Genomic DNA, 13,361 nt, shown 5'->3' with positions numbered 1-13,361 from the left:
CATACCTGAATATCAGGTCAATAGATATCCGAGGGAAATTGCTGGGTGACTCACATGGTAAAGACGATGCCGCCACTTAATGTCAGCCGACCTAGTCTTGGTAAAGCACCTGACCAGAATGTGAGTAGTCCCTCATTCTTGAAAATGCTGGCAACACAGTCGAAACTGTTCTTGTAGTTCTTGCTGGCTTCCAGACTCTGCATTCGAGTCTTGACCGTGTCCAAAGGCATCGTTGTATAAACAGTGACCACACCGGCGGCTGCTCCAAGACCAAACGTCGTGACGGAACCCAACTTTTCTCCAGGAGCGACATAACCTTCCGCAAATTGCTTCAAAGTCGTGTATGTGCCAAAGCGAACTGCGCTGTTGGCGGCCTGTCTTGCAGTGGTTGGAACGAATCCTTGAAAAAACCCCTTGATACCTTTTTCTTTTGCGATCAAGGTTGAGCCGTGGATGAAACCTCGCATTCTTGGTTGCGCCCTCTTTCGGTCATCTATTAGCTGTGTCTTGATGGACTCTGAGGGTGTAACGGCGAGTAAAGATTCTGTGATTCCAGCACCAAACCCAGCAAGCACTGTTTTGGGGCCGGAGATTTGTCCATCGGCATCTGATAGGAGATGTTTGTATGAGTCAAAAGCCAAGAAGCGTACACCCGCTTTGGCCGAGTTTCCTATGACAGCCGTGGTACATCCTGTATACCATGCTTTGGAAGGAAACGGAGGGAGAGGGACTTTTTTGGATTCGGGAAGCCGTAAATTGAGCTGATTTCTTGTTTTGAGAAAATCGAAGGGGAAGGTTATTGCTGTTGCAAAAGGCGATGAGTAGATGAATGGATAACAAGGATTTGCTGCTGCCAGCATAATTCCATGCGGTGGAGAGACTCACCAATTTCCACGGCTCCAGCTGTAGAGCCGGCGATTATGGACCGCAAGGCACTGGGCTTTGGGACACTCTCATTAGATTCGGTTGGAACTCGAGTATCGGATAGAATACCTTTGCTTTTGGACTGTCGCCATCTTTAGCTATGGCCGAAGCCATTCTGTCGGAGGGGTACCTCCTCTGAGGATGAGATTGGGCCTGATTGAAGAGAGTGCTCAGAAAGCTCAAAGCTCCTAGAAACCAATAGGTGAAGCTAGGTTTTGTTCTTGTTTCGTTCTACCTCGTACACTGGCAGGCATGCGTCTGGAACAATTCCCAGGTTGGAGGCTGCGGAGAAACGAGTGACTGTCAAGAATCATTCAAGATGATGCAAATGTGGGGAAGTGAAATCCGAGTGGAAATGGAAAAAAATGGCTAAACCCCCGTCGCGTAAAATGACAACCACGTGCACGTGTCAGCAAAAGACGCGACTGCCTGGGACCCACCACCACCACCACCACCACCACCACCACCGCTGTCGCTGATAACCCATGCGATCTCAATCTATTGCACATGCAACACCACATGACAATTGAGATCGTGCACCTTTCCCATCCCCAGTAGAACTCACATTTCCGTCACTGGTGGTTGTCGCTTCTGCCTTGCCCCATGGCGCCCCAAAAGAGGCCGGCGCCTGACCGTTCAGACGATGAAAGTGACGGAGATCAAGGACAGACCCCAGCGCCATCCTCTTCACCCGCATCTGCTTCGGTAGGCCTAGACATAGTGAAGGATCAAGGAAAGCACGCTCACATTAATTCCAGAATAAACGAAGACGCACTAGCGACGAATCCTCGATCCGAAGAACCCCTCTCACTGACCGACAAGATTCACCTGTCGCAAGCACTCCGCCTTCAGATTTCGACACTGATGATGAACAAGCCGACGTTGCTGCCACACAAGCTCTCCGGGTCAAAGCAGCCCAAAACAAGAGCAAGGGAAATGAAGCGGCTGAATATGGAATTCTGGAGGGGGTGGATCTATTGAACTTCATGTGTCATGAGAAATATGAGTTCAAATTTGGCCCTCTGATCAACTTTGTCTGTGGGAAGAATGGTAGTGGGAAGAGCGCAGTCTTGACTGCCATCACACTGTGCCTCGGTGGAAAGGCGTCCGCCACTAATCGAGGCGCCCGACTTCAAGACTTTATCAAGGAGGGTCGAGATCACGCCTCAATTACTTGTTACATCAAGAATCAAGGAGAAAACGCCTACAAGCCGGAACTCTACGGCAAAACAATTCAAGTCCAACGCTTTTTCTCCCGCGCGGGAAATGGAAGCAGTGGTTTCAAGCTGAAGTCGGAAAAGGGTCGCATCATCTCATCCCGGAAAATGGACCTGGAGGATATTCTGGATCACATGATGATGCAGTTTGACAATCCCATGTCCGTTCTTTCACAGGATCAGGCGAGGCAATTTATCTCCAATTCGGCCGCTTCCGAAAAGTACAAACTGTTCATGAAGGGTGTTCAACTGGAACAGCTCGATCAAGATTATCGGTTGATCGAAGAACAGTCGGAAAACATCAAAGCAAAGATTGAAATTACAGCCCCCGATCTGGAGGATTTGAGAAAATCCATGGAAAGCGCCAACACGAAATTACAATTGTCGCAGAAACATGATGGCCTCCTCGCAAAAATGCGAGAATACCGCCGCATGCTGGCATGGATACAAGTTGAGCAACAAGAAGCAGTGCGGGACAAGTACATCCAAGCGATCGAAGAAGCGGATGCTAAGATTGTCGATGCGGAAAACAAAGCTGCCCAGCTCGAAGCGGCATACCAGGCAGCAGATGAAGACGCCACTAACACCACCAACGATTTTGAACGTGCAAGTGCTGAGCTCGCCACAGTCGATGAAGAAAAGCATGAGGCAAAGGCACAGCATGATGAAGTCAAGAAAGCCACCACACAAGCTCAAACGGACCAACGTACCATTCGGGGGAGACTAAAGGGCAACGAAGCTGTCATTTCCGCTAAAAAGAAAGCCATCGAAGAAGAAATGAACAGATTGGCCGAGTTGGACGGTGGAGGTGCTGCCGCTCGCGTGCAGGCCCTGCAAGAAGCCGAACAAGCACTCCTTCAAGCGAAGCGGGATGAAAAGGAGCATGCTGAACGTTTACCTGAACTGCAAGCCAATGTTGAGACCCTTCGAAGACTTGTCGAGGAGGCTGACCAAGCGAGGACTTCCCAGGAGGACAAAGTCAAACAACAGACCCAAATACTTGATCAGATGACGCGCAATCGCAATTCTCAAGATTTGGCCTTCCATCAGAACATGCCTCAGCTTTTAAGGGCCATTCAGAATGAAACCAGATTCCAGATTCGCCCCATTGGCCCGCTTGGGAAACATGTCAAATTGCTCAAACAGGACTGGTCTTCAATTCTGGAGAAATCGTTTGGTGGCACGATGAATGCTTTTCTTGTGAACAATAAGACGGACGAAAGACTACTGAGCGACCTTATGAGACGGACGAAATGCTTCTTGCCGATCTTCATCGGCAATAACCAACCCATAGATGTGACCAGCCACGAGCCAGACGCTCGTTTCGATACCATTCTGAGGATTTTGGAGATTGACAATGAGTCTGTAAGGAAACAACTGGTTATTGCACACAACATCGAACAGGCCATTCTGATTCCGGACATGGCAGAGGCTTCGGAGACTTTGTACTCATCAGGCCAGCCGCTACGGAATGTGAAGAGATGCTACTGTTTCAGCGCCAATACTCGACTCAGAGGTGCTGTTTTGTTCTATCGGAATGGACAACCAGCTCAAGATCCCGTGCACCAGTTTCAAGGCGGGCCCCGCATGAGAACTGACATCGACGAGAGTATCAGGAGACAGGGTGAAGCCGTCGAAGAATCAAAGCTGCAACTCACTCAGCTTGAAGACAAATTCCGCAGTGTTCAGGCCCAACACGTAAAAGCGCAGCAAGTTCTCGTCAAACACGGCCGTGACAGTAGTGATTTCAGAGTGGCCGTTCAAAGAGCCCAAGAAGAAACCGAACGCCTGAGTGACGCGATCAATGCAGACAGCTCTGAAGGCGGTATACTGGATGCCCTGAGAGAAGCTCAACGGGAAGCAGAGGAAGAGAAGGGTATCAACTCAACTTCATATCAAGACTCTGTCACTGCTCTGGACGACGTCAAGCACAAGCTTAGAGAGGCGCATCAAAAGCTTACCGATCTGGATGAGAGGATAGCCCACCTCCAAGCGACTGCGAATGATGCCCGGGCGATGGCCCAAAAGGCCGGGAAGAAGAGGGCATATGCTCTGGGTGAGAAGAACGCAGCACTAGCACGAATTGGTGATGCCAAGGGGGACCGGGAGACGATGAATCGCAAGCTGGACGAGATGACCAACAACATCGACAATTACACAGAGCAAGCACGTGCGGTATCCGAGCGGGTCAATATTCCTGAAGGAGTGACCTATGAAGCTCTCGATGCAAAGTACAAGAGACTCTCCAAAGACTATGCGGCCCATGAAAGAACAATCGGGGCAAGCAAAGAACAGATTGCCGCCAGAGCAGCCGAATGCTCACAAGCGTACAACCGAGCGCAGCAGGAGATGAAAGACATGGAACAGCTGCTCGAGAAGTTATGGGAGTCGCTTAGGGAACGCAAAAACCGATGGAAGTTGTTCCGGAGTTTGATCTCACACCGTATCAAGATTCAATTCATGTATATGCTTAGTGAGAGAGGCTTCCGAGGCCAGGTGGCCATGGACCACAAGAAAAAGATGATGGAACTCCAGGTCGAACCCGACATTACAACAAGAGATGGGACCGGAAGAGGAGTTAGGACGTTATCGGGGGGCGAGAAGTCGTTTACACAAATCTGCTTACTTCTGGCGATATGGGAAGCCATGGGATCCCCAGTCCGATGCTTGGACGAGTTTGATGTTTTCATGGATGCAGTAAATCGATCTATCAGCATCAATCTCTTAATTGAAGGGGCAAGACAAAGTATCGGGAAACAGTTCATCCTGATCAGTCCCGGGGCCAGATCCGATATCAAAGAGGCACCAGATGTCCATGCCCAAGAGTAAGTTGCCATGAATCAGTTGAAGAAGACCAGTATCTAACACATGAACAGGGTCGCCGAACCAGAGAGGGGACAGACGAGACTGGTATTCACTGCTGCATGAGACGAGATTTTCCTGGTGAAGGATCCTGTATGATGTTACGGAGTCTGTGAACCCCCAGCAATCTCCAGCAGCTGTGACACGAAGCTGGAAATTTCCATGCTCGAGGAGAATGCACATGTCCGGCTGTGTGGAAGACGGAGATGATTGGATCATGTGTTCCCATGGACACGCAGGCAGACCTGATTCGACCCGAGAGGTTGGTGGCCTACTGCCCTCCACCCAGTGTTCCCACTTGCGAAGTCTTTGGGTGGATCTTACTCGTCAGATACCCTACATGCGCGTGCATCGTGTCACCGCCTGCACATGGTTTTTATATTATGTTGAAGTAAGACAGGCAGGCTTTGATGATATTAGTACTCTCCAACGACCGATTCTGCCATACCTGGGACCAGACATCAACGTTGGTTGTCTTCCACTTGTGAAGTACTGGGTTCGGCTGAAAAGTTCAATGCACCGAAGTCTTGGATCGTCTGTGATTGGCACTTTCCCACCTGACAGTGCAATATCATCTGACAGCTTAGAAGCAAAACCACAAGCCACATGCCACGATGAGAATGTTGAAATCTCATGGCAGAATTGCAGCCACTGACTACAAAGGTCGATGCGTTTCACGCAGCTGTTCTGTCTTCCTTTCTACTTGACCAGTCTGTCCGACTCTCCTCTGATCCAAGCCTACCGACATCATTAGTACCCAGCATTTTCGACAACATAGCTTTTCACGACTGGAAAGCCGAAGATAGATGGCCCTGCGCTCAGCCTGTTCAGGCTGTACCTAGGTAGGCTTCAGCCATGCTGCAAGATCAGTGCCAAGCTCGTGGTTTAGAAGTCTAGACCACCTGAAGCTTTGGTGGTGTTGCTTGAACACGACCCGCTTTTCAAGTATCGCAGGGAGCTACAGTCAAAGGCGCGGATGTGATATAATACGAATTATAATACGAACAGTCCTAGCTAATAAATGGCTGGCGCATTAGAGAGGTCTGCACACCTTGGGTCAAATGAACTGGATGAGACTTGTTCGCTCGAAGGCCGGAAAGAGAAGACTGCAGGTGCACCTTGAACCCTGCCACTGGTTATCATCCTCCTCACCTCAAGCCAATGCCAACCCTCGTGTTCTCAGCCAAAGTCAACGATGTCCTATGCACTCCAGCACTCTCGGTTGCGGTTTGGACAATCCTGTTTCCCCCTCTGGCAGCACTCGACGTCAACTACCTATCCTTTTTGTTCGGGAGATGGTGAACACGACCATCAGATCTCTCGAATTCAGATCAAAATAACAATACCAGCCTCGTGCTATTATTCTCCGTCATCTTGCCCCAAAAATTTTGAACATCAAATTGAGACAAAGCACTTTGAGTGTCAACTTGTAAACTTACATTCCATGGATCCTCTTTCAATAACAGCCAGCTACGCTATATTCCATCACCCCACTGCACATTGCCGTTAAGGGAGGTCATTTTGAAGCCCTCAAATTACTTCTTTCCTGGGGACATTCTCATAAAAAGTCCTTATGATATCGGATACGAAGCTCTGCATGTGGCTGCACTCGGGGGAGATGAGGCCATCGTTAAATTACTTATAGATGCTGGAGCTGACCCAAAAGCGCCTAGCACAAGGCATGGTACTCCACTTCATCACGCAGCGTTGGGTTCCTCCGAGCCCGTCGTTCGGCTTTTACTCAGGCATGGTGCTGATCCTTTTGCTCAAGGTCACCTGGAAACTCGAATTCCATTGGCAATGGCGGTAGGTAGCCTAAAAGTAATGCGAATATTGCTGGATCTCGGGACCGAACCTGATACATATAATTCGAGGAATGATACACCACTTCATTCCGCAGACTTGAATCTAATCGATTTGAATGATGAGACGCCTTTACATCTTGCTGCTGCCAATAACCACTGTCGTGTTTTTTGGCACCTACTCGAGCATGGTGCTGATGTTGATGCCTCGGAATTAAATGGCGCTGCTTTGCAGATAGCATCAGGCAAAGGTCAATCCGAGATAGTCAATATGCTGCTAGTCGAAGGAGCTGAAGTCAATGGTCCATTTCGATTTCGATTGGGTATCGCATTGGAAAGAGCATCTTTATCTGGATCGGTTGAGACTGTACGGAAGCTTTTGCAACATGAGGCTACCGTGAATGTTCGAAGTGGAAGGTATGGAAGTTCCCTCCAAGCCGCATGTGCGAGTGGTCGCTTACACATTGTGGAACCCTTGCTTGACCACGACTCAGACGTCCATGCTCGTGGAGGTATATTTGGCTCTGCTCTTCAAGCTGCTTCGTCAAAAGGTTCTTACCAAGCAGTAAAGCTCGTTTTAGAAAGAGGAGCTGATGTTAACAATCAGTGTGGAAGATATGGCAGTGCTCTTCAAGCTGCATTGGTCAGATTGCACTTGGTGCAGGAAGGTGGCAAAGACCCCCCCGACTATGCGTGATTGGTCGAGCGGTTCCGACCAGAGTCATTCGACTGAAGAAGAGCCCATCCCAACGGCTCTGGAAGAAGATGATTTCCAAAGGACCGTCAAGATATTATTGGATAACGCGGCAAATGTCAACGCTCCGGGGAAATATGCAACTGCCCTACAGAACACTTCACTCAAAGGGTATAAAGTTATTGTGGAAACGATTATTGAAAAAGGTGCAAATTTGGATGCTGCAGAAGGAGATCACAGTCCACCGCTTATACTATCCTCAAACAACAACCACCTCGAAGTTTGTCAAGCCCTTCTACGTCAAGGTGTCGACTTCAATCAACATGATAAATACGGACACACCGCATTGCACTACGCTTCCGGGCAAGGTAATGCTGAGATAATTTATACTCTCCAAGGCGCTGGTGCTCTCTGCCGATCATGTCCAAACTGTGGCTTTACACCAGTCCATGAGGCAGCTTGGAAAGGCCAGAGTCGATGTCTTACCGCGCTGTCTGAAGGGAAAGCCGACTTAAATGCCTGCGATAGATTCGGAAAGACGCCACTATCCTGTGCTTTAGGGAAATCTCACGGGAAGACCATCGACCTTTTGCTATCATATGGCATGCGCATTGATATTCGCGACTTGGCAGGCAGAATGCCTCTGGACTGGGCGATATCGATAGGAGGTTCATACCTGACTGATTTGTTTCCAAAAGCGGCCTGTCCGACACCTGAAGCCCTCCAGCATCAACTCCGAGTACAATCACTTGCCGATCTTGGGGCCGAATTTCGCAAATCCTCCTTTAAGGATCCTAATCTATTCTACCATATTGGCCATTGTCTTTTGCTTCTGGGCGACAATCCACCTGCTCGAGTTGCTCTACAAGAGTCAGTGTATTGTGATACCGCAATTTCTTTTTCGTGTTCTGCCGTAATCGCAGTCGAGATTTAAGATATTCTTTGTACTTTTGCAAATCCTGTCCAGACACCAACTTCTGTTATGATTGTTTTGCAACATACAACGCAAGAGAATACACCAGCCGCCCTTGCAGGAATCATAAATTCTTGAGAATCATTGATGATGACTCTTTAGAAGAATTGAACGACGAAGTTTTCCCACCCGAAGTCAATGATAACCAGGTCGTGAATAATTTCGAACCCATGAGACCCGTAGAACAAGACTGGGATATTTCTCCCGAAAATGATCATGATGATGATCTATCGAGGGACGAATTTTCCGAAGATGAAAGATCTTCAGATAGAGATATTTGCTATGCTGGGCCACGCGAAGCGAAACACATGGACACGTTATCACACGACGAAATCGATAATCTTGAAGAGAGCATCGGTGAAACTACGGTATTGAAATCCAACCAAACGGTTCGAAGAGACAATTTCATGGATACCGACGAAGAAGTCAACGTACATGACGTTGATGAAATTCGACAAGAGGAAAAGCTTAGACAAACTGAAGATCAATCTGAAGTATTGGATATTGGGAGATTCCTGAATCAACATGATCAGAGTGAGATTAAGGAGGATGACAGTCTAGTCGATGTCGACCACATCCGTGTTTTCAGACGTGCGATCGAACAAGAAGACGAGCGTGATGATTCCCTCGTCTTGCAGGAGGATAATGACTCCAGATTAATCCTGGTTCAACACAGACTTGAGTATTAGGAACTTTGGATTAGAGAGGTTTTCAACAAACACGGCATTGAAGAATCGTAGGATTGCGATTGCGATATGGTAGTTGTTGGGAAAGTCGAGTAGGTGCAGGCCTGAAAACGGTGTCCTGTATCCGGTGGTTTGATCGTGTTGGCATGATTATGTGGCAATAGGGTAGTTCATTAAAGCGACAAAATGCTTTGTTTTTTGTACCTAATGTTGTCTGTTCTACCTGCTATATAGATTTGCTAGTGAAGCGATCTAGAACGGCTTTTTTCCATCTTTAAGAGCCCCTCGAAGTTCTTTCAACAATTAGCTGTATCATTTCCGTATAACTCGCTGAGTAAAACTCATGCTTGACCGCCTTTGCGTTGGCCTGTATGATCAGCCAATACTGTGAGTTACTCCATTTTATGCATTTCCGCCAACAGCTAGCATGGTGATTGAGTCACGTGTCATCACGTGTCTGTACTGTTGTACAGCCTTTCGGAAGAGAGTGCCGCAGGCGTGGCAGATAGAGATAGTCGATCGCATAAAGGAGACTGGGAATGGGAGATGGACGCGGTTCGACACGACTTCGCGAAGGCCAGAGAAGGCTCTCTCTGTAGGGGGTCGTGTCAGAAGACCCGTCAAGGGGTTTCCCTGCGCGTCCTTGCGGAGCTATTGCTTGGGTTTTGGCATTCAAGTTGAGAGATGAGATAGATGGAAAGAGCGAGAAGTTGAAGGACAGGCAACGGCAGGCATCAAGTTGAACTTGCACGTGGATCCCGGTCACATGATTAAACCTCTTGGCATTGTTCCTTCCCTGTTCCGGCAGTTTGTATCCCATTGGCTGAATGCACCGACTACCAACATTCTCGCCGCACTCGCACTCGCTCTCGCACTGCAACTCGCTTCTCTTCATCTTCATGCCAATTATTGAACCACCAACTTGACTTGACTTGACTTGATTACACTTGATTCAGCAACAGCCTCACTCCCAATCTTACTCTCGATCTAATTGATCCCTCTTTTTCTCCCTCTCATCCCAGCCATCTACAGCCTCATTGAGACTCGGTCAAGTCTATCGACACCAATACACCACTCTAACTCCAACCACCAAGGCCAGACCCTTACAACACACTCCCCTTCAGCCTCAACTCACCACAATCTCCTGACTTGCCTAGTGTCTGCCTTCGGTCATCACACAAACGGTTGCCTACTCGATTCCGTGGTCTCTCACCATCGGCGCGGCTTTTACACTTATAACTCGCAAATTGACCCCTTCCACCCCTCCCTTTGCCTTGCTCGGTGCCCTTGGCCTACCGACATAGTAAACACCAGAAACATGACGGACGCCTTAGCTTCACAGCTAAACAAAACTTCTCTCAACGACGCACAAGATGACGCCAACTGGAAAAACTCCCTCAAACTCCCCGCCAAAGACCAAAGACAACAAACCGAAGATGTCCTAGCGACAAAAGGCCTCGAGTTCGAGGACTTCTACATCAAGCGAGAGCTCATGATGGGCATTTTCGAAGCTGGTTTTGAGAAGCCCTCCCCTATTCAAGAAGAGACCATCCCTGTAGCCCTCACAGGCAGAGACATACTCGCAAGAGCAAAAAACGGAACCGGCAAAACCGCCGCCTTTGTCATTCCCACTCTCGAAAGAATCAACCCCAAAAACCCCAAAACTCAGGCACTCATCCTTGTCCCTACTCGAGAACTCGCTCTTCAGACATCACAAGTCTGCAAATTGCTCGGAAAACATCTGGGTATCAATGTCATGGTCACCACTGGTGGTACTGGTTTGAAAGACGACATTATCCGTCTGGGGGAGACAGTACACATCATTGTCGGTACCCCCGGCAGAATTCTGGACCTCGCTAGCAAGGGCGTCGCTGATCTATCCGAATGTCCCATATTTGTCATGGACGAAGCTGACAAGCTCCTCTCCCCCGAATTCACCGTCGTCGTTGAGCAGTTACTTTCCTTCCACCCCAAAGATCGACAGGTTATGCTGTTTAGTGCGACCTTCCCCATGATTGTCAAGTCATTCAAGGACAAGCACATGCGCAACCCATATGAGATCAACTTGATGGACGAGTTGACCCTGCGCGGTATTACCCAATATTATGCCTTTGTTGAAGAAAAACAAAAGGTCCACTGTCTCAACACTCTGTTCTCCAAGCTACAAATTAATCAATCCATCATCTTCTGCAACTCGACCAATCGTGTCGAGCTTTTGGCCAAGAAAATCACCGAGCTTGGCTATTCCTGCTTCTACTCCCATGCCAAAATGTTGCAACAAAATCGAAACAAGGTCTTCCACGATTTTAGAGCTGGTGTCTCTCGAAATCTCGTCTGCTCCGATCTTCTCACTCGTGGTATTGACATTCAAGCCGTCAATGTGGTCATCAACTTTGATTTCCCCAAGAATGCCGAGACCTATCTCCATCGTATCGGCCGTTCAGGTCGGTTTGGCCATCTCGGGTTGGCCATCAACTTGATCAACTGGGATGATCGCTTCAATCTCTACAAGATTGAGCAGGAGTTGGGTACGGAAATCCAGCCCATTCCCCCTTCCATCGACAAGAGTCTTTATGTTTATGACAACCCCGAGAACATCCCTCGATCAATGCCTCCTCCAGCGCAGCCGTCCAAATCAGTCCTACCCAACGCCTCAAGTGGCCCGGCTGCCGTTCCTTCGTCAGCAGGTCAAAATGGTCAGGCTCAAGGCCAAAATCGCAGACCCCAAAACTATTCAAATGGATATGGACAACAATACAACAATCAAGGCAGAGGTGGATTCAGAGGACGCGGCCGTGGTCAAGGCCAACGCGGTCGTGGAGGTCATGCTCAACAGGCAACAACACCTATTCAAAACGCCCAGTAGGTTCCAGTCTTTACTGGGCCGGGGGATCGATCTAAAGATCTCTTCTTTTCCTTATGGCGTTTCAACATTCCATGCTCACGAAGACCAATGATATGCGACATGCGACAGCTCGGAGTTGAAATTATGGCTCGTTGTTAGGTCTGTACAACAGTGTCGTACAGCTTCAATTTCTTGCTTTCTTCTTGTTGAGGACTTTCTGGATCGACAACAGAATGGGACGGACTTCGTCGAGCAGGTTTCTTTCATTCTTCATTGCTTGCATTCTAGGGTTCACTGGCGTTGGGAATTCTCCAAGGACTACCCTTCTTCTATCTGGTACGGGTAGACCAGCAGGCCGGTGGATTTGTGTCAAAAGCCTGAAGAGTTCGGGGCATCATCTACAATGGGTTTTGTAGATCTGCATGGCGTTACTTTGGTTTATTCCAGTTTACCTGGATCATGACTTGACTCATTCTGGGTCCGTACCATCTCTCAACATTCAACACAGAACGCACGACCACCGGACTTATATAACCAACATACACCTCTGTCAAACGATTTCTTTTTATCAATGCGATTGCCTCCTCCCAGTCGTCATCAAGGCTCGTCAATGATAATTACCTCCTTTTTCCACCGTCGTTCGACTGCCGACGAATATTCTCCATCAGGCAGTAGAGCAACCTGTCACATACCTTTCTAGTTCCTGCAGACGGACTCAGAACAGTCTTCATAATCAAGATACCCTTCGAACCCAACACCGTCGCTCAAAACGCCCTCTAACACCTAATACATCTTCTTCATGGATGACACCCGACACTGAGCTTGGTCTTGTCGACCCCAACTCAAGACAGAGCAGTTTTCAACGCCACAGCATCATACCTCGAACACCACAACAAAACAACAAAAATCCACAAAAAAAGAATAGGAGGAAGGCCGATAGTCAAAACTCACTAAACCAAACAGCACAGCTCATCCAACTTACCATCAGTGCCATCGTATGTGTCTGATCGATGTAGCTTGTACCTCAAGTCTCGAACTCGGAATGATGCAGAGTAAAGGGACTTGCAGCAAGGCAATGCAAGAACCTCTCTTGATGGTGTATTTGGCTAGACAAACAAAAACTGTATTCACAGACCTGAGGAAAGGAGGATGGAAGATGAGCAGACTGCTTGTCTGAAGTATCCACCCATCTCGATGTCACCATTTGTACTCAAGACAAGACTGAGAGTCGTACCACAATCAAGAATACTATTTTCCTCCTCTGATAAAAAAGATCCCAATTCTAGAGTACCTCTACTTCTCCCTGCTCTTCACTCTCCCATCCATCTTCCTCGATCTTCGTGCTTTCCTCACCCTCA

The 13,361-nt window shown here is 48.3% G+C and overlaps 4 protein-coding genes across 4 annotated transcripts; 3 read left to right on the top strand and 1 right to left on the bottom strand.

Annotated features, from left to right (window-relative positions):
* Positions 1–50: 50 nt before the first annotated feature.
* LTR84_004254 (uncharacterized protein) lies at positions 51–1,038 on the bottom strand (the record flags this gene model as incomplete). Its single annotated transcript, XM_064847831.1, has 3 exons — positions 51–802; positions 886–940; positions 994–1,038. 3 exons carry the CDS (start codon positions 1,036–1,038, stop codon positions 51–53), a joined length of 852 nt encoding a protein of 283 aa, XP_064704370.1.
* A 489-nt stretch (positions 1,039–1,527) lies between these two features.
* LTR84_004253 (uncharacterized protein) lies at positions 1,528–5,069 on the top strand (the record flags this gene model as incomplete). The annotated part of the gene is made up of 3 exons (XM_064847830.1): positions 1,528–1,629; positions 1,683–4,966; positions 5,018–5,069. The coding sequence occupies 3 exons, from the start codon at positions 1,528–1,530 to the stop codon at positions 5,067–5,069; spliced, it is 3,438 nt and encodes a 1,145-aa protein (XP_064704369.1).
* Positions 5,070–6,827: 1,758 nt separating this feature from the next.
* On the top strand, positions 6,828–9,161 carry LTR84_004252 (uncharacterized protein; the record flags this gene model as incomplete). The annotated part of the gene is made up of 3 exons (XM_064847829.1): positions 6,828–7,448; positions 7,474–8,380; positions 8,467–9,161. The coding sequence occupies 3 exons, from the start codon at positions 6,828–6,830 to the stop codon at positions 9,159–9,161; spliced, it is 2,223 nt and encodes a 740-aa protein (XP_064704368.1).
* Positions 9,162–10,476: 1,315 nt separating this feature from the next.
* Positions 10,477–12,024, top strand: DHH1 (DExD/H-box ATP-dependent RNA helicase dhh1; the record flags this gene model as incomplete). The annotated part of the gene is made up of 1 exon (XM_064847828.1): positions 10,477–12,024. One exon carries the CDS (start codon positions 10,477–10,479, stop codon positions 12,022–12,024), a length of 1,548 nt encoding a protein of 515 aa, XP_064704367.1.
* Between the last annotated feature and the right edge of the window lie 1,337 nt (positions 12,025–13,361).

This window comes from Exophiala bonariae (assembly GCF_035927105.1).
Source record: "Exophiala bonariae strain CCFEE 5792 chromosome Unknown scaffold_19, whole genome shotgun sequence".
Lineage (NCBI taxonomy): Eukaryota > Fungi > Ascomycota > Eurotiomycetes > Chaetothyriales > Herpotrichiellaceae > Exophiala > Exophiala bonariae.
Note: the sequence above shows the minus strand (reverse complement) of the source record. Positions and strands in the feature narration are given on the sequence as shown.